At 37.1% G+C, this 25,635-nt stretch overlaps 1 protein-coding gene across 2 annotated transcripts in view; it reads right to left on the reverse strand.

Moving 5' to 3' along the window:
* Positions 1–2,640: 2,640 nt before the first annotated feature.
* LOC145669245 (centrin-3-like) overlaps positions 2,641–25,635 on the reverse strand; it is a 46,957-nt gene continuing 23,962 nt past the window's right edge. For both annotated transcript variants that reach the window (XM_081737568.1, XM_081737567.1), the window contains exons 3-4: positions 6,367–6,558; positions 2,641–3,131 (exon numbers count right to left, since the gene is read on the reverse strand). In XM_081737568.1, the coding sequence (XP_081593694.1) occupies positions 3,076–3,131; positions 6,367–6,558 (248 nt within the window). In that variant the 3' untranslated portion in view covers positions 2,641–3,075. The remainder of the gene's footprint in view (positions 3,132–6,366; positions 6,559–25,635) is intronic.

Raw genomic sequence — 25,635 nt, forward strand, 5'->3', positions numbered from 1 at the left:
CAACATCGTCCTAGAACTTGATGAAGCGACGAAAAAGATCTGTTGCGCAAAGTGAAATATTTACATATAGTCCTTATAAACATCAACTAGAAGCAAGAGTTCGTCTTCCAGCTACAAAGGATCGAAACACGGAGAACGGCAGATCTAGGTCTATTTTAGCGAAACAAGTCAATGTAAATATGCAACGCACTAACCGAAATGGATCCCAGAAAGAACCACAGGAACCAACACCAGACGACGAAGATATACTGTACGTTGCATAATTTGTGGGAAGTCTTTTCAAGAAGATTGGATATAATGTTACAGTTGCAGTTGGTGGGCTCATGAAAACTGTACAAATCTAGAGCATTGTCCAGAGCTTTACGTATGCAACAACTGTGAACCAATGTCTTAGAAACGCATAGCTCTATATTTTACGAACTTAACTGTAGGTAAGTATAGTGTCCGATACTACACGACAAAAGTTTAGAAATACTTCAATTTTGCCTATTTTCGTTTTCGTTACTTGGCTGTGCAAATGAACGTTTTCCATACGGAAATTGCATGTATTGTTAGAATAAAGTTTGCACTTGATACTCAACTAGTTGTTTTCAGTTTCTACTCCCAAGTCTATGAAATATATTTTGAAACACTCTTAAGAGTCCGATACTACCCAACCCTACTCTATCGGTGATTTTGGGCTATTTTTAAATGTCTTGGTATCTCCCCTCCACCCCGCTGGCCCCCGGCCCGCATACAATGGTAGCTGAATTTGCAAGTCATCGCTAATTGAAGTGTTACAGTTGATCTCAGCGACCGCGAAAACTATGGATTTGACACTAATATCGATTATTTTGGATTACTTTTACATGGCTCGGTATCCCTGCCTCCAGTTGACCCTCGGCCCGCAACCGAATAGGGTGAATTTCTAAGTTAATGCGATTGGAGTTTCACCATTGATCTCAGCGACCACGAAAACTATGAATTCGACGCTAATGTCGTGCATTTTCTACTATATTTGCTTGTCCCGGTAAACGACCCCTTGAGACCCTCCCTGGTTCGAATTTTAAAAAAACGCTTCGCCTTGGTCTGGGGCCTGGATCAAGGTATCCGTGACCAACATTTGGTAATTTTCGGTCAACTTGTCTGGTCCCCAGGCCGGTCCCAGTAAACGCCCCCCTAAGACCCCCCCTGGTTCGAAATTTGAAAGAAAGCTTCGTCTTGATCTGGGGCCTGGACCAAGGTACCCCTAACCAAAATTTGGTAACTCTCGGTCCACTCGTCAGGTCTCCAGGCCGCAGACAGACAAACAAACGCACAAACAAACTCTTTATTTTATTTATATTAGAAGATAGTAGCGAAACTTGTCAGTTTTAGACTTCCAAATTATGCTATTCATAAATGTCGGAGAGAAAAATTGTAAGATATGTTGAGATGCTATTTTTTTTTTTTTTTTGCAATCGATTCAGCATCCTAAGGATAGGTCCCATCTCTATTCTAACCGGAAGTGATTCAAATAAGTCATTTCCGGTTTCAATGTTTATCGTCATACAGCGAAAACTACATGCGTCATACTGATAGCGAGATGCGGCTTTTTGCAAACGATTCAGCGTCTCAAGACAATAAATCACGACTACCCACAACATTCTACTAAAACCTCAAGTGGTTCAAATTTACTGTTACCTCCGGTTTCAACATTTGTCACCATAAACGAAAACGGTAAAAGATAGCAAGAAGATTTTTTTTCAAACGATTCAGCGTCTCAAGACGATATATCATGACTATCTACAACACTTTACCGATATCAGAAGTGGTTTAAATATACTATTCTTCCTTTTTCAATACATATTTTCGTAGAACAAAAATAGTAAATGCTATCAAGATGCGGTTTTCAGCAATCGATTCAATATCTCAAGAGTAGGTTACATCTTGCTCATCAATTCTCTATTCAAATCAAAAGCGTTTAAAATTACCCATTACCGGTTTCAACGTTTATCGTCATAGAACCAAAATGGCAACAGAAAGCAAGAAGAGGTTTCTTGCAAACGATTCAACGCCTCAAGACAACATACTATCAAACCGGAACTGGTTAAAATTTACAATTACTTTCGGTTTCAGCGTTTACCGACATAGAACAAAAATGGTAACAGATAAGGAGTAACTGTTTAGTTAACGATTCAGCGTCTCAAGACATCATGATTATCCACAACACTACCGAAACCAGAAGTGGTTCAAAATACTCTTACTTCCGGTTTTAATACAAATTTCCGTAGAGCGAAAATGGTAAATGCTGTATCAATCTGGCTTTTTGTAGTCGACTCAGTCACAAGAATAGGTTCTTTGTTCAAAGCAAAAGTGGTTGAAATAAACGATTTTTGGTTTCAACCCTTATTGCTTTATAACAAAAACAGAAACTGGTCGTGAGTAATGGCTTTTTGATCCATAGCGGATTAGTATCTTATTCAAAACCTAAGGATCGCCTAAATGGAAACGTCCTGTTTTCGAGGTAAGATTTATCACAACCACGTAGTAAAAGTGAAGGAAGGATTATATCACACAGTTAAAAAAAAAAAAAAAAAAAAAAACTCAATTCACCAATAAATGATGATCATAGATGCATCGCTATTGTGTGTATTGATAGTAGGAAAAGACGTTACAACGTTAAAAGTATTTTATTTCATTTTATTTAATAACAATGCTCCTGCTACATACAATTAATTTTAAACTGGAAAAATTACCAATAAAACATGAGGAACTATATTGGAAAGAATTCTATTAGAAGGCACATTAATTGTTTTATCCCAACGTTAGCCTAATCTGACTCAGGAAAACCTTAGCATGGCTGAACGCCGGATTAGAACTCGCAACTATCCGATTGCGAAACAACAATCGACGTTCATTATTCAAGAAGCATGAGCAAGATATATAGACACAACTTTCTTTGTGCAAACACATCTAAAAACTTTCTTTAAATGTTTTCCTAACAAGAACAATATCATAACAACTCCTTTATTCTTACATGTACTGTATACTGCCCTACATTGAAACTTAATATTAATTTTCTTGTTCTTGGTTGTCCTTTTTCTTCACTACTTTTTACCAAAGTTCTTCATCTGCTGTTAACATTATTCCCAGGAATTCTTCCTCATTAACTACAATAAGAGTTAAGATAATTCAGATTATTTCTCTGCTTATTTTATACGAAATAACATTTTATTTTATTTTTATCCAGATGAACGTGTACGATACATTGAGATGTATAGAATATATACCGTATATTTCTGACACCAAGATAAGAGAAGAAGTACAGACCAACCTGGGCGCACAAATACTTCATTTCGGTGTTATAGGCTGCCGAAAACATGAAAAAAGTGAACTTTAAAAGTCAAAGTAGCTCCAAAACTATGGGACCTACCGTAGTCAACTAGGTTATATATAGCAACTAGGGTAGAGTATTTTGTACTGTGCAGTCAACAAAAATAAATAAATAAATGAAAATAAAAACTTTTTATACAGGTTGTATTTGGTAGCAGACTGTATGTCATCATATCCATGATTTTCTCCGTCTCGTGTATGGGCACCCGAAGAAAATTTCCTAGGAGAGGACTCATTTCCCTGGTTGCTATATTACGTTTGGTTTTTTTTTTTATTATTTGTATTAAGAAAATCTTGAGAAATTTAGTACATTTTCGCGATCCAGAGGGGGCCATGGCCCCCTTTGCCCTCCCCCTCGGGCGCCCGTGGTCTCCTGTCATTCGTGACGGGTACAAATAGCTTCGATATTGACTTCCTCATTAGTCCTCAATCAATCAATCAAGTTTGTCATTTCCTCCCATGAGCTACTTGTCATCAACTGTTCCATTCATTAATTCGTGCCCTATCCTGCAGCACATAATTGTGAAAAGATAAACTAAAAATTACGTTTCATTTCATTTTAAACAAATAAGAGTATCCACATAAAGCAAGCATCCGATTAACCCAAGCTCCAATACTTTTTGAATTATACTTACATCCAATGCTGTATGCAGAATTTTATCAAGAGAAATTCAAGCACCTGCCTTATACCCTCATATCCTTTCAGTACAAGAAGTAATATTTGTATATACGGTAGATGTTTATTTTTTCATAGTATGTTTTTCAACTGTGACGGTTAAGAGGCCCCATCACGACGAAATAAAAATACCGCTAATTTTACAGTAATTATGTGATATCTTCAAATAGATAAAAGGTAATCGAAATGTGGAACAAGATCACCCTAGACAATATTATACATGAGATGCCGTTATCACGACTCACTTATCTGCTTTCGATTTTCAGCCATTTTGTAAATCGACATTTATTTACGCGTTTCTAAATAGCTGCAAATGGAAAGCTATTAGGTGACTCCTAATAACGGTACCTCATGCAAAATAGTATTGTCTAGGGCGCTCTTGTTCCACATTTCGATTATCTTTTATCTATTTGAAGATATTACATAATTATTGTAAAATTAGCGGTATATTAATTTCGCAGTGATTAGGCCTCTTAAAACCCGAACACTTTATGCGTATGCCACTGCTTAAATGTTTATCGTAAAATTTTGGGTTAGACCTAAACTTTTATATACAAGTCTACATTTCTAAACTAATTTATAATTTTATTTCCTGATATATAAATGTAGACTTTTTTCTTACACCAATAACTATTGTGTAGCTAATGTAGAACTTAGTGCTACAATTAGTGAGTAATTTTGATATAATAAAAAATAGTATAATATTAAGCTATTTATTAACATTTGCCCAGTAATCATGTTAAAATAATATATGTTATAGAATATTCTCTCTCTCTCTCTCTATTGGGAGAGTTAAGTGACTCTCCTCCTGGGACCAAAATAAGAAAATAATGTCTTGTGGTCATATTTAGACTTGCCTATATCATTTGCATATCTCCACGAGGATTTCCTTCTATTATATGAAAATGTGAAACTTTCAATGACCACAAGCCTGCTAATAATAATCTATATAAATAAAAATGAAAATAACTATGTTTATGACTTAATATCTCTTGAACCACTCGACCGATCTCGATCAAATTTCCAACATAGATGAGGTTCGGGCCTGGGGTGGTTTTTATCATTTCACTTTGACAGTACAACTTCGGGGAGGGGAGATACATAAAAATGATAGAAAATGACCGATATTACTGTGGAATCCATAGTTTTAAGGGGTCGCTATGATGAACAGTGTCACTTTCGATGCCGTTTAAATCCAAATTCAGCCCCGCAACTTGAGGGAGGGAGAACGTATATATATATATATATATATATATATATATATATATATATATATATATATATATATATATATATATATATATATATATATATATATAAATGAACGAAAATGACTGATATCAGAAAGCGCTTCAGTAACAGTAAAAAGTGACTGACTAATGGAACATATTCCTAATTTTTCTTATTTTAACCCAGCGAAGCGGGTAATTGACACTAGTATGGAGATAAGAGTTTAGTGTTCGATTTCTTCGTTCTCACAAAAATAGTACTCTCCTATTCTCAATTCTTCACTTATACTTTATATTGTTCAACTAACTACTATACATGTCTGCCTCTTTTCTAAGGCTCATTTCTTTTACAATTTAACAGTAAGGTGGCTTACTAAAGAAACTATTATTAATTATCATTCAAAATCGGAATTTCAAAACAACAAAGATAAGTATTTATGAAACGAAACTTGCCTGATTGTTTTCAGGATCAAGTGAATGACAAATTAACAAAACAAAATGTAAAACCAAAATGGAGATTCTAAAACATTTAATAGTAGAAAAAACATAAATAAGTATAAAGAGAGTATAGGATTTGCTTCAATTGAAATTAAATTCTAATATACTAGGTTCATTTATATTGTGAAATTGAGCTTATTCGAGGTTAAAACAACAGCAACATTTATATTGTAGTAAGGTAAACTTTCTCATGAGATCTAACTACAATATATACTTGGTGATATTGCATAGCAATGAATTTTTAATTTTGGTTTTGGATTTAATTTAAGTTTGGCGTACCTTTCAGCAGCAAGGCTATATGAGACGTGGACCTACAGTTTAATGTGGAATCCAAACCATTAGCTCTCGCCTCTAATTGAACTCGGGTCTCCTGCAGTTATCCACAAGGGGCTTGTGAATGTTTAAATCAAGTTGTCTGTTTACTTGGTAATACCACATCTCCCATTTAAAGTATCCAAAGTAAAACAAAATGTTTGTAAGTTTGAATCCCATTCCCTAGAAATCAAACAGATCGCTGATATATAATGTATGGACATTATACTATATGTTTGACATTTCCAACTATCATTATTAAACAACTAAGACCTATATAACATACGATGTGCACACCTTTTCCATCACCATCTTTATCGAATTGAACAATCATATCCATTAGTTCTTCATCTGTAATTTCCTCTTCAATTTCTGCGGCTATTCGCCTTAAATCGCTGAATGTTATGCCACTGGAGTCACCACTACAAAACAGTTTGTAAGCACGTTTGGCTTCATCCACAGGATTCGATCTCATAATCATATCTGTCACTAGAACATAAAAATTTTAAATACATGTATGAAAAAGGAAAATATACATCCAAGTATAGCCTGTTAAATACAGGGTGTTTCAAAACAACACCGACAACGTTTGGAAGGTGATTTCTGACACCAAGATAAGACAAAAAGTATAGACCAACCTGGGTGCACAAATGCTTCCTTTCGGAGTTATAAGTTGCCGAAAACATGAAAAAAATGGACTTTAAAGGACCATAGCTCCGAAACTATAGGATCTACCGTAGTCGGGTCAAGACTTCACTTACGAACTAGTATGTGTCCTATCCAAATATCCATGTTTCAGAATCCCGTGGTACTTCCGCAACAATTTCTATAGAGGTAGTTGGAGAGTACTTCAAATTATATGCCCGTAGCCAAACTTCCCTGATAAAAATTGCTTCGTGAGTACCTTAGGATTCTGAAAAATTGATTTTTGGATAGGGCACATATTAGTTCCTAAGTGAAGTCTTGATCCAACTACGGTAGATCCCATAGTTTCGCAGCTATGGACCTTTAAATTTCATTTTTTCATGTTTTCGGCAACCTATAACTCCGAAATTAAGCATTTGTGCATCCAAGTTGGTCTATACTTTTTGTCTTATCTTGGTGTCATGAATCAGCTCCGAAACGTTGTCGGTGTTGTTTTGAAACACCCTGTATAACGTTTCATGATATTTGCGACAAAATATATAGATAAAGGTAGTTTACATCAAAACATTACGAAATTTAGACCTGGATTTTCCTGATCGATTTGCAGCAATTTTCTACAAAATTGCTTCGAAAAAGTATTAGATGAAGTTATAGGTGAAAAGAACGAATAGTTCATAAAATGCAGAACATGAAAGTTGGTTTATTATTTACTCCACTAGAAATAGAAGAGACATTTCATAGGTTAGGTTTTGCTTCGTCTTTCCAGCTGGTTTAGTAGCTAGCGCGTGTACCCTTGGGACACGCGGTCCCGATTCGATTTCCGGTGGAGGAGCATAAAAATTTAATTTCACAATCATTCATTAATCATCCGTCTCCTTTAGTCTAAAGGGCATAAAGGTTGGACGTTAAACTAAAAGATTTTATTCCATTCTAGTAAAATAAATATTAATTCCTTGTAAAATTGTATCTTTTAAAAAGGACTTTTTAAATCGTAACAGACGCTTAATAAGTTTTTTTCACACTTTCATGTTTCTTCCAGAATTTACTGTTTTATATTTCTAAGAACATACATGGACCACTTGGATGCTAAAGTGACCTAAGTTCAAAATTGAAATTTTCAAAGAGAGAAATTTTCAACATCTTAAGAACCATAACTACGTAATTTATGGTCATACAATTTACAGTTTACAAAAATATTTTTTTAAAAAAAATAGATAGACTATAGAAGTGAATGTTGACGTAGTCCATTTTTCCCCCCTTTTTATGGACTTAGGCCACTTGATATCTAAGCGATCCATATAAGAGTTATATCTAAAATAATTAACAACAGTTTATCAAGAACAAAGTTTCGGTTTTATTGAAGAAAATTACGCTACATTCACGAATTTCACCCACCTTTCTAGAAGCATGAAAATATTTTGACGGTTGAACTCCGATTATTGCTCGCCGATACCGATGTACTGTTTTTTGTGCTTATGGTCATGTGGTAGAGATGGCCTTGTATTTGATCCTTCATAAAACCGAACAGATGATAGTCGGAAAGTGAAGAAGCATTTCCTCATTTTCGCAATTTTCTCCATGTGGAACTGAAGAGAGTGCGAATGATGTTTCTTTCCAGGGCCATTTCATCAATGGGAAGAGATTAGACCTTCGAGGGAGCACCATAACATGGAACAATCCCAGTGAACGCTCAGGAACCAGCCAAGGACCAGAAATTGCATCTGTGAAATCTTCATAAAGAAGAGTGCACGAACATTCTCAAATAAACGGCCTAAAATAGTAAAAGTCTAAAATCTGATTATTTTTTTCTCGTCTGTATACTTGAAAGTGTATCTTTATTTTTCGTGTGTGTGTGAATTAAATCACCTATTCCAATGGATATTGTGTTACGTTCTTCACCAGGAGGTCCTCTAAGGCATGTGACGAAATTTTCAGTAATATGTTTTCTTTCCAGCTGTCTGGAGTTGCAGAAATCCATCACGGCATGATAACAGCTGACATACGGGTTAGTTGTGTGAGTGGTATTATTGGTAAGAAAAACCTGAAGTAAAACCACATAGTGCCTGAAACTTAGGGTCTCAGTTCATTTTATTAAATTAAATTCATTTTGTTCAGATAATTAATTTGCCATTTTTGCTCTACCGCATTTATTTAATTAATTAATTGCATTTGCATAATATTTAAAATAGTTTTCTTGTTTGCATATGTTTTCTTATGCAGATTGTGTCGGCCTTCAGCCGTCCAAAGGCAGCCTCAGTAGAGTGGGGACACTTGGCGCTGTTTTTTCCCTACTGCGCATGCGCAAACCCTTGACGCTGATTGGCTGGCGCAGGTCACGTGACCCCGCCCCCTTGGCCACGCCCCTTGACGCTGATTGGCTGGCCACGCCCTTTGACGCTGATTGGTCGGCTCCGGCCACGCCCCTTGACGCTGATTGGCTGGCGTTGGCCACGCCCCCTGACGCTGATTGGCCGGCACGGTTACACCCCTTGACGCTGATCGGTCATGCTCTTTCACGACCTCCTATCTACTGCGCTGACTGGCTGGCAGCGGACCCCGCCGATTGGCTGGCGTCGGACCTCGCCCCCTTGACGCTGATTGGCCGGCCACGCGCACGGTCCGCGCAGATCGGCCAGCACCGGATCACCCTCCACGCACTCGTTCCCTTTTATGAGCACTTTACAAACACATAGCAGAGCCGATAACACATTCTCCATCCACCTATTTAACATAGCACGTATAGCATAGCAGGGGATGTATTCGTCCCCTTTTATGACCACTTTGAACATAGCAGATATTACTCAGAGACTACGAACACATAGCAGAGCAGATATCACATTCTTCATCCACCTATTTAACATAGCACATATTACACAGAGACTCGTTCCCCTTTTATGAGCACTCTTTTAAACAGCAAAGACTCGTTCCCTTTTATGAACACTTTACAATCACATAGCAGAGCTAATAAAAGAGTATGGCATATTTTTGAACCCCAATTTAAACATAGCAGAATTAATAAAAGAGTATGGCTTATTTTCCAGTCCCCCTATAATAAGGGAGTGTATTCATTCAACATGAGAACAGAAAGTGGTGGAACCCCTTGAAAACTTGTTCTTTAAGCCGTGTCAAAAATTGCGATTTTCGAAAAAAGTTGAAAGTTGGGTGATGTTTACCAAACGTGGGCGGATGATACATTTGATGATCCTAAATCGAATGCCGTTAAAATTTTATTTCTATCTCTCACCGTTTTCCAGATATAACGATTCGAATTTTTCAACATTTCGACCCATCTGGTTTCTGAGTTTTTGAAACTCTGTATATGTGCACTCCACTGGAAAGACCGGTCAAAAATGTGGCTCTATCTCTTACTGCTTTCGAGATATGACGGTCTAGAGGCAAAAAAATTCGATTTTCGAAAAAGTTGAAAGTTGGGCGATGTTTGTTTACCAAACTTGAGTAGATTATACATTTGATGATCCTAAATCGAATGCCGATAAAATTTTATTTCTATCTCTCACCGTTCTCGAGATATGACGATCCGAAGTTTTTTTTGGCAACTTGGCCCACCCTTGTCGTACAAGTTTGAAACATGGTTCCATGGGTTCTTCATGTGTAAAATCGGCAAGGGGATTTGTAAAGGGGAGGTTTTTTCGATTATTTTTTTTGATATTTTTGACCGTTTTCGAGATATGGGCCATTTTATGATTTTTGGACACCAAGTTCTTTTCGGTCCACCGTGGCCCCCCACTCTTGTCGTACAAGATTGAAACATGGTTCCATGGGTTCCTCATGTCTAAAAACGGCAAGGGGTGAGGTACGGGGAGATTTTTTCGATTTTTTTGATATTTTTGACCGTTCTCGAGATATGGTCCATTTTATGAATTTTGGATACCCAAAAATGAACTTAGAAAATATTTACCATGAAAGACGAGAAACACCACTTCAATGTGTTATGGCTGCTCTATTTTTTCGGGCCACCGTGGCCCCCCACCCTTGTCGTACAAGATTGAAACATGGTTCCATGGGTTCTTCATGTCTAAAAACGGCAAGGGGTGAGGTACGGGGAGATTTTTTCGATTATTTTTTTGATATTTTTGACCGTTTTCGAGATATGGGCCATTTTACGAATTTTGGATACCCAAAAATGAACTTAGAAAATATTTACCATGAAAGACGAGAAACACCACTTCAATGTGTTATGGCTGCTCTATTTTTTCGGGCCATCGTGGCCCCCCACCCTTGTCGTACAAGATTGAAACATGGTTCCATGGGTTCTTCATGTCTAAAAACGGCAAGGGGTTGGGTACGGGGGGATTTTTTCGATTTTTTTTTATATTTTTGACCGTTTTCGAGATATGGGCCATTTTACGAATTTTGGATACCCAAAAATATTAGCACATATCTTAGCCGTTTTTGTTTGGAGCCAATAGTAAATAGTTTTATTTTAGCCAATGAGATACTTGACTTGTAGATTTTGCTCCAATGAAAAAAGTTTTATTTTAGCCAATCAGAGGAAAGCAGAACACTATATAAGGGGTGAGGTTCGAAGCAGTTCTCAGTCAGTTATTCGTCGGATTGCAAAAAGATAACATCGTGTGCAGTGTGTGAGAACAGTGAAGTGAATTTTGTGTGAATTAATGGTAAGTATTTTTTGAACTTTGTCAAAATTTTCGGTGGTGGATTTTAAGTGTTCCTCATAACCTCACCCAAGACAGATTATTTTTTAAATATACGTTGTGCTGAATACGATCGTGAAAACCCGGTGTCACAGCGGCAAAAAATAGACCGAATATAGATTTTTTTAAAAATAAGCATTTTTTGAAAAAATTTTCGGTGGTGGATTTTAAGTGTTCCTCATAACCTCACCCATGATAGATTATTTTTTGAAGAATACGTTGTGCTGAATACGATCGTGAAAACCCGGTGTCACAGCAGCCAAAAATAGACCGAATATAGATTTTTTTAAAAATAAGCATTTTTTGAACTTTGTCAAAATTTTCGGTGCGGATTTTAAGTGTTCCTCATAACCTCACCCAGGACCAATTATTTTTTGAAGAATACGTTGTGTTGAATACGATCGTGAAAACCCGGTGTCACAGCGGCCAAAAATAAGCCGAATATGAATTTTTTAAAAAATAAGCATTTTTTTGAACTTTGTCAAAATTTTCGGTGCGGATTTTAAGTGTTCCTCATAACCTCACCCAGGACCAATTATTTTTTGAAGAATACGTTGTGTTGAATACGATCGTGAAAACCACGCGTCACAGCAGCCAAAAATAGACCGAATATGGATTTTTTTAAAAATAAGCATTTTTTGAACTGTCAAAATTTTCGGTGCGGATTTTAAGTGTTCCTCATAACCTCACCCAGGACCAATTATTTTTTGAAATATACGTTGTGTTGAATACGATCGTGAAAACCACGCGTCACAGCGGCCAAAAATAAGTCGAATATGGATTTTTTTAAATAAGCATTTTTTGAACTGTCAAAATTTTCGGTGCGGATTTTAAGTGTTCCTCATAACCTCACCCATGATAGATTATTTTTTGAAATATACGTTGTGCTGAATACGATCGTGAAAACCCGGTGTCACAGTGGCCAAAAATAGGCCGAATATAGATTTTTTTAAAAATAAGCATTTTTTAACTGTCAAAATTTTCGGTGGTGGATTTTAAGTGTTCCTCATAACCTCAACCAAGACCGATTTTTTTTGAAGAATACGTTGTGCTGAATACGATCGTGAAAACCACGCGTCACAGCGGCCAAAAATAGGCCGAATATAGATTTTTTAAAAAATAAGCATTTTTTTAACTTTGTCAAAATTTTCGGTGGTGGTTTTGCAAAGTAAAATTCCGTTTTTTTCTATTTACAGGTTTAGAAAGAATACGTTATTGGGAAAAACACTAATTGGTGTTCTATAGTTGGAACAACCCCAATTACTTTTTTTCTTGCAAACACTTGATTTTTCCGAGAAGAATTTTGCAAAAATATATATATATAAGCATTGCTTTCAATATAGCATTACAGTGAATAATTGTTGATCGTTAAGAATAATAGGTTATTGGGAAAAACACTAATTGGTGTTCTATAGTTGGAACAGCCCCAATTACTTTTTTCTTGCAAACACTTGATTTTTCCGAGAAGAATTTTGCAAAAAAATATATATATATATAAGCATTGCTTTACAGTGAATAATTGTTGAACGTTAAGAATAATAGGTTATTAGAAAAAACACTAATTGGTGTTCTATAGTTGGAAGACATCAATTAAGATAAAACAGCAAGCATTAACGATTTTACAATATTCTAAAAGTTAGATAAACAGCAAAAAAATGGAGCGATTTAATATAATATCTGAATCTCAGCAATATTATAGACAGTTTAAAGATAACGGGAATTTACTGACAATTGAATTGACTCCTCCCCCAGAGGGAGAAAACACCCTTGAATGGGTAGAAAATGGTATTAATGATTTGGTACGGTATGTAATGAGAGGTGTGCTCCCTCATCATCGTGTAGGGTTGACTTTTATAAACCAAAATCACCCAGATAAACCATTCTATTTGTCTTTTCGAACTGCTAATAATATGACTGCTGAAAATGTGTGGGGTGCTTTAGAAAAAGTAATTCAATCCAATACTTCATTTTTATATCAAGATCGCTTTATTCTCTATTTTCACCACGTCGAATTACCTATTGGTATGGGACGGGTGAAACAGAATTTTTCTGACATAAACGAGTACATAAAACATAACAGAGGTATTTTGGTCATTAAAAACCCTGAATACTAATGTTTGGGTCAAGCTCTGGTGGTGGCTATAGGGCTTATTGAACATAAAAACGATAAAAAAGAAAGAGATAGATATTGCCATCAATACGCAAAACATATGTTTCAAAAGGTATCCGAACTAAGTGAAAAGGCTGGTGTTGGCCTAGAGAATGGCGGGGGGATACCGGAATTTAAAAAATTTCAGGCATATTTAGCAGGTTATAAAATAACCGTGTATGATGGGTTATCGGGGGAAAAAATATTTTTTGAGGGCCACGGTCATGGCAAACAGATTAATTTGTTATATATTAACAACCATTATAACGTGATCACTAGCCTGACAGCAGCCTTTTCATGCGGATACTTCTGCGAAGAATGCCACAAAAAATTTCAGACTAAAGACAGGCACGTGGGGAAGTGTAAAGCTTTATGTAATAAATGCCGGAACAGACCACCATGCACAGTTACGAAAAGTGTAGTATACTGCCGGGAATGCAATAGATGCTTTTATGGGGCTCAGTGCCTCAAAAACCATAAGGCTTCATTGTGCGATATTCTGAGTGTGCCCTCAATGTCGTAAAGCCTACGTGGTGAAAAAAGGGCGGAATCCACATGTCTGTGGGGAGGTATTCTGCACAGGGTGTAATAATATGATGCCGTCAGGGCATTTATGTTATATACAACCATGCCGAACGCGTACCCCACAGAAATGGATATTAGTGTTTTACGACATTGAGTGCCGCCAAGATAAAGAAGTAGCCGGTGGTATTTTTGAGCATGAGCCCAACCTGTTAGTCAGCCAACAGGTGTGCTACTGTTGTAAAAACAGTGAGACTGAACGGTGTGGTGTATGCGGTGATAGAACACATGTATTTTATGGGGACAAATGCATCGGCGAATTTTTAGACTATTTAGCACAAAGACGTTCTGAAATAAATAAAATAGTCGTTGTAGCTCATAACGCAAAGGGCTACGACGCCCATTTTATTTTACGTGCAATGATGCTTCATAAAGAGTGGACGCCGCGAATAATTATGCGGGGGTGCAAAATTTTATCGATGGAGTATTTATATTTAAAATTTATCGATAGTCTAAATTTCTTGCCGATGCCTTTGGCCAAATTAGGCGACGCGTTCGATTTGTCCGTCTCGAAGGGTCATTTCCCTCATTTATTCAACGCAAAAGCTAATCAGGAGTATAGGGGTGCTTTACCGGGTATCGAGTATTACGATGTGGGAGGTTTGAAAAAGAAACAGAAAGAGAAGTTTTTGCGTTGGTACAATGAGGAAAAGGAAACACTTGGAGAGACGGGTTTCATTTTAAAAGAACAACTTATAAAATACTGTGTGAACGATGTGGACGTGCTGCGCAATGCTTGCGTAAAATTTATGAACGAGTTTGAGGCTATATCTGGCGTCAACCCGTTCCTCGAGAGTATAAGCATTGCCAGCGCGTGCAACTTAATGTATCGAAAAAAGTTCCTGCGACCAGACACCATTGGTATTATCCCGCATAGTGGGTACAGGTGGCGTGATAATCAATCTGTCGGCGCCGTTCAGTGGCTCGTGTACGAGGCCGACAGATTGAAAACACGAATCCAGCATTCTGGTAACGGGCGAGAGGTTGTGGTGAGAGGTGGGTATAAAGTGGATGGATATGCACACTATAACGGTGCAGAACACGTTTGGGAGTACCAAGGGTGTCTATTCCACGGGTGCCGGGAGTGTTACCCCACAGGCCGTGACAACCCCATATATAATGACGCGTACACTACTTTCAATATGCGTTATGAAAGTAGTGTAAACAAAATTAATCGTTTAAAGGAGCTGGGGTATATAGTTCATGAAATGTGGGAATGCCGGTGGCGCGAGTTTCTAAAAGAACACCCACCGGTGAGTATATTTGTAAAAAACCACATCATGACTAAAAAAGCCCCAATTCACCCGCGGGATGCCCTGTATGGTGGTAGAGTCGACAACGTGAAACTCTACAAAAAGACGAAAGAGGGAGAACGTATCATGTATTCCGATATAATCTCCCTCTATCCTTACTGTTGTAAGGTGAAAAAATATCCTGTGGGTCATCCGAAAGTTTATGTGGGTGATGACGAGTGTCCCGATATTTCAGCGTTTGAGGGAATAATAAAGTGTTCGGTTTTACCCCCGCCCAATCTCTACCACCCGGTGCTGCCCTATCGGAGTGGTGGAAAATTATTATTCCCCTTATGCCGAACGTGCGCGGACACTCTGAATGAAGAAGAAGAATGCACGCATTCAGAGAGGGAAAGAGCTTTGACTGGAGTGTGGGTTGTAGACGAAGTGCGGGTAGCTGTCGAGAAAGGATATAGAGTGCTAGAAAAACACGAGGTATGGAGCTACGAGGTTGTAATGTATGACGCTGAAAAGAAAGAGGGCGGTCTTTTCACGGAATACATTAACCTGTTTATGAAGATCAAGACTGAGTGTAACGGTTGGCCTGCAGGATGCGTCACCGAACAACAAAAAGACCAGTTCATACAGGAGTATTATGAGAAAGAGGGTATCCGATTAGACCGGGAAAAGATTATGCGCAACAAACCTAAGAAACGAATTTCAAAGCTAGGAGTAAACAGCCTGTGGGGTAAGTTCGCACAAAGAGAAAACATGGAGCAAATCGCTATCATTAAAACTCCCGAGGAGTATTTCGATAAATTAACAAATCCGAATATTGAGGTTAATTCGTGTATTCCAATCGGCGACAAATTCCGTGTGCTCAACTGGAGTGTTAATGAGAGCGTTATTGCTCCTGCTAAAAACATTAACGTGATAATCGCCGCATACACCACGACACATGCTCGCCTCGAGTTATTTCGTTATTTGGATTTACTTGGCGAGCGTGTGTTATATTATGATACCGATAGTATTATTTACACTCAATCGCCTGGTGAGCCACAGTTAAAAATAGGAGTGCATTTAGGGGAATGGAAGAATGAGTTGGCAGAATATGGTCCGGATGCATATATCGAAGAATTTTGTGCTGGTGGTCCCAAATGTTACGGCTATTCCGTTGTTAACACTCTTAATGGTAAAACAAAGACAATATGTAAAATCAAGGGAATCACACTGAATAATAAAACATTAAAATATGTTAACTTTGAACAAATGAAAGATATGATTTTAAATAATTCACCTTCTATTAGCGTTCCTCTCGGTCGACAAATTGTACGTACTAAAGATTATAAATTGATTACTAAGCCGGAGGCGCATAAAATCTATCAGGTTACTGCTAGTAAAAGGAAACGAATAGAAAATTTTGATACACTTCCCTACGGGTATAAAAGAAAACGAATAGGTTAATTTAAAAAAATGGAAAATCAAATTTTAAATCGATGTGTTGGTGTAGCATAAGATGATGAGGGAGGTATATTATAAAATATCATTGTCAGATGATGATAGTAATGGTGGGCCTAGGACAAATCTGCCAATGATCAAATGCGCCAATCGTGAAAATGGACAAATCTGCCAATTGACAAATCCGCCAATGGACAAATCTGCCAATTACCAAATGCGCCAAACGCGAAAATGACCAAATGCGCCAATTGTGAAAATGGACAAATCTGCCAATTACCAAATCTGCCAATTACCAAATGCGCCAAACGCAAAAATAACCAAATGCGCCAATTGCGAAAATGGACAAATCAGCCAATTGACAAATCTGCCAATTACCAAATCTGCCAACTACCATATCTGCCAATTACCAAATGCGCCAAACGCGAAAATGACCAAATGCGCCAATCGTGAGAATGGACAAATCTGCCAATTGACAAATCCGCCAATTACCAAATCTGCCAATTACCAAATGCGCCAATTGTGAAAATGGACAAATCTGCCAATTGACAAATCCGCCAATTACCAAATCTGCCAATGGATAAGTCACCGAACTATCATTTTACTTTAGATGTATTCTTCAATCATCGTCCCACAGTATTACAAAGAAGAAGAAGAAGAAGAAAGAGAATTTATGAAAGAGCGGAAAAGGGTATTTTAATTTTAATGTGTGTTACTTTTATAAATTCGCAATTATGTTTCAAAATGAATGTTTACTGTTGGTTGTTGGAGTTTAGTATCCCATTGCTGTACTTAGGTTATATGAGACTTGACGTAGCACGTTTGAATTTTAATGCCCTCTCACTGGGAATCGAACCCGAAAAGACTAATGTTTGTTGTAATTATTGGATAGCCAACAAGCCTATTTGGTCTTTCACTTAAGTAGCTATTGCTTCAATTCTGTTCATCCGATTATCTTGGTTCATATGTCATTCACTTCAGAATATACCAAGCTTGCAAATGGTACTATGCGCATGTGTACATGATGTATAAGAAGAAGGAAATTCAAGGTAAAATTGGGAATTTCCCGTCCAAAAGCCCCTTTGTTCAAATGTAGCACCCCCTGGTACGGCCCCAACTAAAGGCACCCAAATATAATATACCTTTAAAACTACTGTAGTTTATAAATAATATATGTGCCAAGTTCCATTGTAATACCTACAATAGTTGTGACGGAAAAAATATTTCTCAGTTCTGCTAGACAATACCAAATTTCATATAGGAAGAAAGTGAGATAACTATAAAATCAAAATAATCCGAACAGTATTATTTATTTGAAATGAAATGAAATCTGAGTTTTACGTCCAATGGTTATGCCGGTAAGGCTAAAGGAGACGGTGATGATAAGTAATGAAAAAATGGTAGAATGAACAAAGTGGGAGGAAACGGGAGAAACCCGAGGAAACTCACGCACACGGTGTTTGTCCACCACAGAGTTCACTTGGCGGGGACTGGGATCGAACCCGGGACCCGAAGCACCAGAGGTGAACGCTCCACCACTGAGCCACCGCGGCCCTATTATTTATTTGAGTACCATGACTTATACGTCATTCTCTTCAGAATAAAACAGGCTTTCAAATGATATCATGATAATATATATGTGTGTGTATTGTACGAGAAAAGGGGAAATTAGGGTAAAATTGGGAATTTTCCGTCCAACAACAATCGGCAAGAGCAGAGTTGCTCCAGTAGCCCTGATATCGTTTCTCCATCATAGATATAACTTGATAGAAATGTTTCCCATGTTCATCAATGACTGCTCCGCAATTTTCTGGGAAGGAATCTATGTGGGAGTGCAACATATGTATTTTTAGTGATACATTACACCCTATTGCTTGGTAGAAGGTATTAGGTGCAACTCTACTTTCTTATAGTTCTGAGACCGCTCGTCACCACTTTTCGGAAAGAATCTCATGCAATCATCTCTTCATTTTCTAACTCTGCATCAAATTCAGGATCATTGAGGAGTTGAATTGAGAAGGCAAATTTGAGTGCCAATAAGGATTCATACCTGATTTTAGTTTCAGCAATTTGTGGAAGTTTACGCAGAATATATTTGAAGTATGTTTTGATGCGTCTATGAATAACCGCGATTCATTGAGATTATCGTCTATGTTAAGTTTACTCATAAGACCAGTTAGGCCTACATAGTTACAACGTAATATGTCACTTTCCACTGAAAATACTGTTTGGAGATTCTGACCTGTTGAAAACACGAACACTTTTAGATCTTCAGAATAAGCTCTCCACTTCTTGAGTTTGGATGCCAGCAGTTCTGCGCCACTTTTTGAAAACCCCAGGTAATTTAATTCAGGTTGAGTATCATATGGTGAATAGATAATGATATTTTGGTTTTGTGAGATTAGGATCGTTGGATGACGATGAATCTGCAGCAGAATTTGACAATGTGGGTCGACATTGTTCACCTTTTGTTCTTCATCGGGTAAAACACTGGAGTAAGGTACGAGAAGTTGTGGAACCTTTAGTTCTTCAGAGTGTGGCTCAGTGATGAACATTTCAAGGAATATTTGAATTGAATAAGTAGCAGTCCACTTTTTTTCTTTTTTGGATATACCTTTAATTGGAAGAACTATGCAAAAATAGCAGTTTGAAGTATGATCTGTCGGTTCTCTCCATATCATTGGAACTGCAAATGGCACGCATGGCCTTTTTCCGTGTAGCCAGTCCCGCAAATTTGTAGAACAAGTATTACAACATATATGTGGTGCTCAGTTCTTGTCCACATCTCCCACTTTACAGCCAAAGTACAAGTGATAGCCTTTCTTTATGATAGGAGCGAAATACCACTTTTCGCTTCACTTCGTTAAAAACAACAATTTGCTCTTCACTGCAAACACATTTACGCGACATGTTTCTGCTTAGTATAGTCATAGAAAGATAAATAATAATAATAATAATAATAATAATAATAATAATAATAATAATAATAATAATAGCAGCACCCACCCACCCGCCCAATATACCACCACCACTACGTCCGAGATGGCAAATTGTAACTACAAAATAACGTTACACAACATGTTTTCTCTGTCAAACTCTTCAATACAAACTAAACCGTGAATAGGTTGATATTTCTTTGTCAGTGATGAAGTGCGAGCAATATGAATAGCCAGAGACTACACAGGAATTTATTTCGGGAGGGCCCCTAAGCTTTTCGGGGGTCCAAATACAATTTGAAGCTAAATTATATTAAAATTTGTAAAATTTAACCTGAAATTAGATTAAATTTACAAACAAGTCGGAGTGTCAAGACCCACAGGACCCACCCCTGCGTATGTCCCTGAGGGTAGCAATGAAACTAACCGTCAAACAATGGAAGTTTATTGAAATAAGTAGACAGCTTCTGTTGCTACGAACCCTTAATTTGCCCAGCAGAGCACATCGGATGATAACGTATTTCTTTGAAACCCGAACCAATCTTCAAAAACTAATTTCATATTCGTTATCAGCACCCTAAAATTAGTAAGAATTGATTAGATTTTATCTCCGAAGCATTTTCACTGTTGACCAGTGTTTTCAGAGCAAGTTTCTCTTTATGTAGTTAATACGTTTAATGTGAATTAAATATGATCCAAGATCGGTTGATATAAAAGGAAAATTAGTATAATTGAGTTAACTTTTCATCTATTAGTAAATACACATTAGCAACTAGTGTTTTGTAACTTGTATGCTTAGTGCATAAAATAATTTTGTGATCTTGATAACAGATTCCTAAAGTGAAAAATATTAACTGTTAACAATCGGATGGTACCTTTTGTTGCTTGATTTCTCTTAACACTGACACACATATTTCCAAGAATGATACGCGTAGTCCTAACAGTCTTCCAATGACGAGACATATATCATACCATTGATAATATTGAGGTAAACAAAATGCCAGGTAAAAAAACCCGTGTAAACTTTTCTAGAACATGTACTAAAATATCCTATTCGTAGATATGAAAGTTGATGCTTTGTTACAGCTACTTACTGATATAAAAGTGAAACTGAATTATATCGTCATTAACCATGCGCGCTGATCTTGGGGATCGTCCTCCCTGGATGTAGATATCTTTATTCGAATTTGTGACAAGGAACTACACATATTTCAATGCCTCCCCAAAGTTATATAGAAGTCGTCGTCTCTGTCATTAAGATCTTTATTACACCAATTCTAAGACTACATTACTCAGTTAATGAAATATAGTCCAGAATGTTGATTTATTTTCTTCCTTTAAAAATAATATATATATATATATATATATATATATATATATATATTATATATATATATATATATGTCAAACACATTATATATGTAAGATCAATAAATCACATCGAACCAATTAAAGTGAGATGCTCGAGTACAAGTTTACATGTTTAGTTTATTTTAAAAAAACATGCTGCACTAACAACTGAATCTTTCGTTGCCAATAATCAGTGACAGCTTTCATTCATTGTCCTGGCAGTAGCGAACTAGCAGCTTGCTTGTCTTTTCTTAAGGTGACACACATATACTTTTTCGAACATGCTAGTTGTAATCGTAGGTAATAACAATCAAGTTAATTAAGAAGTCTTGGTAATAAGTAGTTTCAAATTGGTTAAAATGAATCCGAACCTGTTTTCGGGACGGGTAATTTGAATAGGGACATCAAAATATAAGCCGTCACTTTAGAATCTTTTTAAAGAAAATTACAAAAGTGTTTACTTAAAATATTTACTTCATTTATTATTTATAAGGCTATGAAAAAATATTTATTCACATTCTTTCAAATATTCACAACTTTCACAATTACAAATTAGAATTTCTCACTAAGTACAAGGTCGTACAAAAAATAAATACCAAAATTTATAGTTGTAAAACAATTTCTTCTATTATAACTTTCGGTTTTAAATTTCACGACTGTAAATCAGGTCAAGAGGACAACAGTTACTTGTAACATGGGCAAAGTTCCTACAGTCTAAGAACCCAGCAAAGCTGACTCTCAGTGAACTAAAGAAGCTGCTGGATGTATAAACTAACGTCTTATGATAATGTAGCCAACTACGAGTGGTGGTGAAGCTAGAATTAGAATCACAATGTTGAAATTCTTTCTTCTTCTTTTTTTTTTAAAAAAAAGAAAAAAATAGGAAAAGTGCTTCGTAGTTTACCGTACTTAGTACAGCATTACATAAATTGTGTTGCATTAACAGGAATTTTTCATGTTACAAAAATAAAAGTATACTGTCACTCATGTGTGCCCGAAGGAGGGGCAGGGGGTCGCTCCCCTAGTTAACGAAAACGTATTAAATTTCTAAATACAAATAAAAAATATCAAATGTAATAGGGTATATAGTAACCAGGGAGATGAGCTCCCTAGAAAATTTTCATCGGGCGCCCATGCTGTCATTATTTTTTCTGGATTAATTAATTGTTAGATTTGAAAAATATTTCTGTAAATATTTTTATCTTTAATTTTGTTCTGAGTACCTATAATCTGATCTGGTGTCTTGTTAATACATTTGAGCGTTTAATAAACATGCAAAAGTTCGATACTCTGGAAGTTTGGTGACTTTTTTTTTTTTTTTTTTTTTTGAGCATTGATGCCACTGTTACATAATTATGCAAACACGTATTTATTAATTTGGGATAGCGGATACTGGATACTGTAGACAATGTTGTGAGAAGTCATATGGTTTTACACTTGTTTAGTCTTGGTTCTGGCCATTCTAAGCTATGTTGTCGGGTGCCTGCTTGGTTATCTGAAACCGTAATAATGCGACTAATCGAATGAATCGCTGATTAGAATATTTGAGATCTATTAGTCTACTGGTACTCATAGCGAAAATACATGCGATAAAGCTAGTCTTAACACTGCAACAGAATATCGATTTATGAATATCTTAAAAGGACATGTATGTTTGTTCCAACTACAGTTTCAAAGCGTGCGAAAGCTCAGCTATAAAATTCAAGAGGTAGGTTTTTTTTTTTTTTTTTTTTTTGGTATGTAATATCGAATCCTCTTCTGGTGTTTTGTTCAATACATGACAAAATTGGTAATTTTGAAAAGAAAAAGCAATGTACGAGGGCAAGTCAAGAAAGACTTGGACTGATTTTTTTCCCGGCAGTTCTGTTAACGCTGGAGCATCATAGTTTGGCATACAAGTATGGTGGGTCTTGCTGTGCATATATATAAAATGTTGTTAAGGAATCATTGCATGTTTGGTAACCACGACTTTTTATTGCAGGTGATGTTCTGCGCCGCCTCTAGAAGTCGCCTGTAGAAGAAATGGAGTCATTACGAGATGAACAATTTGCAGCTATACGGTTCTGCTATCGCCTGGGGAAAAGTGCAACAGAAACTCTAGGAATGTTGAGAGCAGCCTACAAAGATGACGCTCTGCCACGAAGTACCGTGTTCTGGTGGTTCAAAGAGTTTAAAGAGGGCCGAATGACAATCACGAAAGCTGGTGGACCAGGTGTATCAGCGTCAGCTGTTACTGAGGTGAACATTAACACGGCAGCAGTCATTGTTAGAGAAGATCGCCGCATCAGTATCGACGATCTGGCAGCCGCACTACGCATATCTCATGGCAGTGCCTTCAAAATTTTGCATGACCACCTCCACATGAGCCGAGTGTGTGCGCGATGGATTCCGCGACTCCTGACACCAGAGCAGAAGGCCGTTCGAGTGGAGACTTGCCTACATCAGCACAATATCAACTGTGTGCCACACCCACCCTATAACCCAGATCTCGCACCGTGCGATTTTTTCTATTCCCTGGCCTAAAATCCAGACTGCGTGGACGCCGCTTCTCCGATAATTCCGAGGTTCTGAAGGCATCGGAGGCGGTTTTGAAGGACCTCTCAAAGAATGGCCTGCGACACGTGTTTGAGGACTGGAAGACTCGAATGAAAAAGTGCATTCAAATGGGCGGGGACTACTTTGAAAAAGGATCAGGTGCCTGTTGCTGAGTAATAATAAATTGCCTAGAAAAAAAATCAGTCCAAGTCTTTCTTGACTTGCCCTCGTATGTTCAAGATGATATCAGAACAAGGGTTCGATATTACAAACTAAGAATTAATTTCAATTTTATTCTTATGGATATTATGCACGTCGTAGGTGCAACGCTTCTTTCATTCACTTTTGTGTTTTCTTTAGTTAAGTAGTCTTTAACACCAGTGGACCAGCGTGCACTCTAGTTGCATCCATCCAGGAAAAAATATTGCTAGCCAGTGTGTGTACTGATACAGTTTCCAGCAATTCGATGAAAATTGAGTTTATATATATTGCCCAGCAAGAATTCTTACTGGATCTAGCAAGAGGGCATGCTGGACCGGCAAGGACCTCTAGATAGGGAATCGGTGTGATAATTACCGTAAATCTTGTACGGTAATAACACACCTGTGCTTTTTTTTAAAAAAGAAACGATCCCTAAATTTTACGGTAAATTACCGTAAAATATACGGTACCAAATTTGTTTCTAAACACGGTCAATATTATTTTGCTTCTGAATATACGGTCTGCCGTTTTTATGAAAAAACGGTGGTCCGTAAAATTTAGGGTAATCGGATGGCAGCGAGAGTTGACGGTAATCGGTCAGTAAATTTAAGGCTAAATTTTTTACAGTGTATATGAAAAATAACTAAATATTCTAAACTTTCTAAATATAGTACTCAAAAAAGATCTCAAGATACGTGTTTGTAAACAAGTCATGAATATACTAACTACTGCTTACTTATTAACGATGTTATTATTGCTATAATAATTACATTTCTTCTTACTTTCCTTATCCATTTTCTGTTAAAGATTATAGCTTCTTATTGAATACTTTTTATTATTAACTGATTACCAGCTGCATTCTTCTATTATAATAAGGAATACATATATTGGTTTATTTCGAAAATATAAAAAAGAAGCTGACATCCGCTTAATGAATTAGGTCAGCCATAGACAGGGCTGCTCGTAGATTTTATGGTCTTTTACACAAATTCTATGAGAGGTCCAACCAAACTTGTGAAATCTCCATCCCCGTAAAGGTCGTCAGCACAGTTGTAACTTTGTTTTTGTTGAAATAGTAAAGTAACAATATTTATATGGTTCAAGTCCATTTTTATTATTTCTTCCCCTACTTTTAAAGGGTCTGTGGCACATCCATAAGATGTCTGGGCCACAACCCTCGATTTTGATGAAACTTGGTAGATTAATAGGACACTTTGCAAAACTAATGTAACTAGCAGGAATTTGTCGAAAAAGCTATAGTTTCTGAGATTCGATTCAGAGCCAGTCGATTCATTAAAAATTACATTTGTCGTGATATCTCGGGAACGGTTCCACCGAGAACAAGCAAACTTTGCAAGCCATAGTAGATACATGATACCTTTGAAACGAAATTAAAAAGAATTGTCTGCACCTGCGCAGAGCGTAAGGATACACTATCAGGCCTATGATCGTGGTCTATTGGAACACATCAGTGTGATGCAGGCTTCTATGCATCAAAGAAACATGCCAAAATCATAGCCCATAGGGTTACCTATATATAGTTAGTGTTGCCACGAAACGAAACCTTTTTCATGTCTCGTCTCGTCTCGACAACGAGCAAACACTTCGAGACGAAACCTGTCTATTATTTGCAAGACTAGACGCGCGACAGTGTTGTAAGGAGACAAAATGCGACAGCCCCAATATCCCGCCTCGTCTCGTAGTAATACTACCCAGTTGTATAAAGCAAAGGCTGACGTAAGAGATCCGCGACGGTAGTTACGCAGGCTTGTTCCGGTCAGGACTAGTCGGTTTTCCCTTCAATT

This window comes from Thermobia domestica, chromosome 13 (assembly GCF_964235325.1).
Source record: "Thermobia domestica chromosome 13, izTheDome1.hap1.1, whole genome shotgun sequence".
Lineage (NCBI taxonomy): Eukaryota > Metazoa > Arthropoda > Insecta > Zygentoma > Lepismatidae > Thermobia > Thermobia domestica.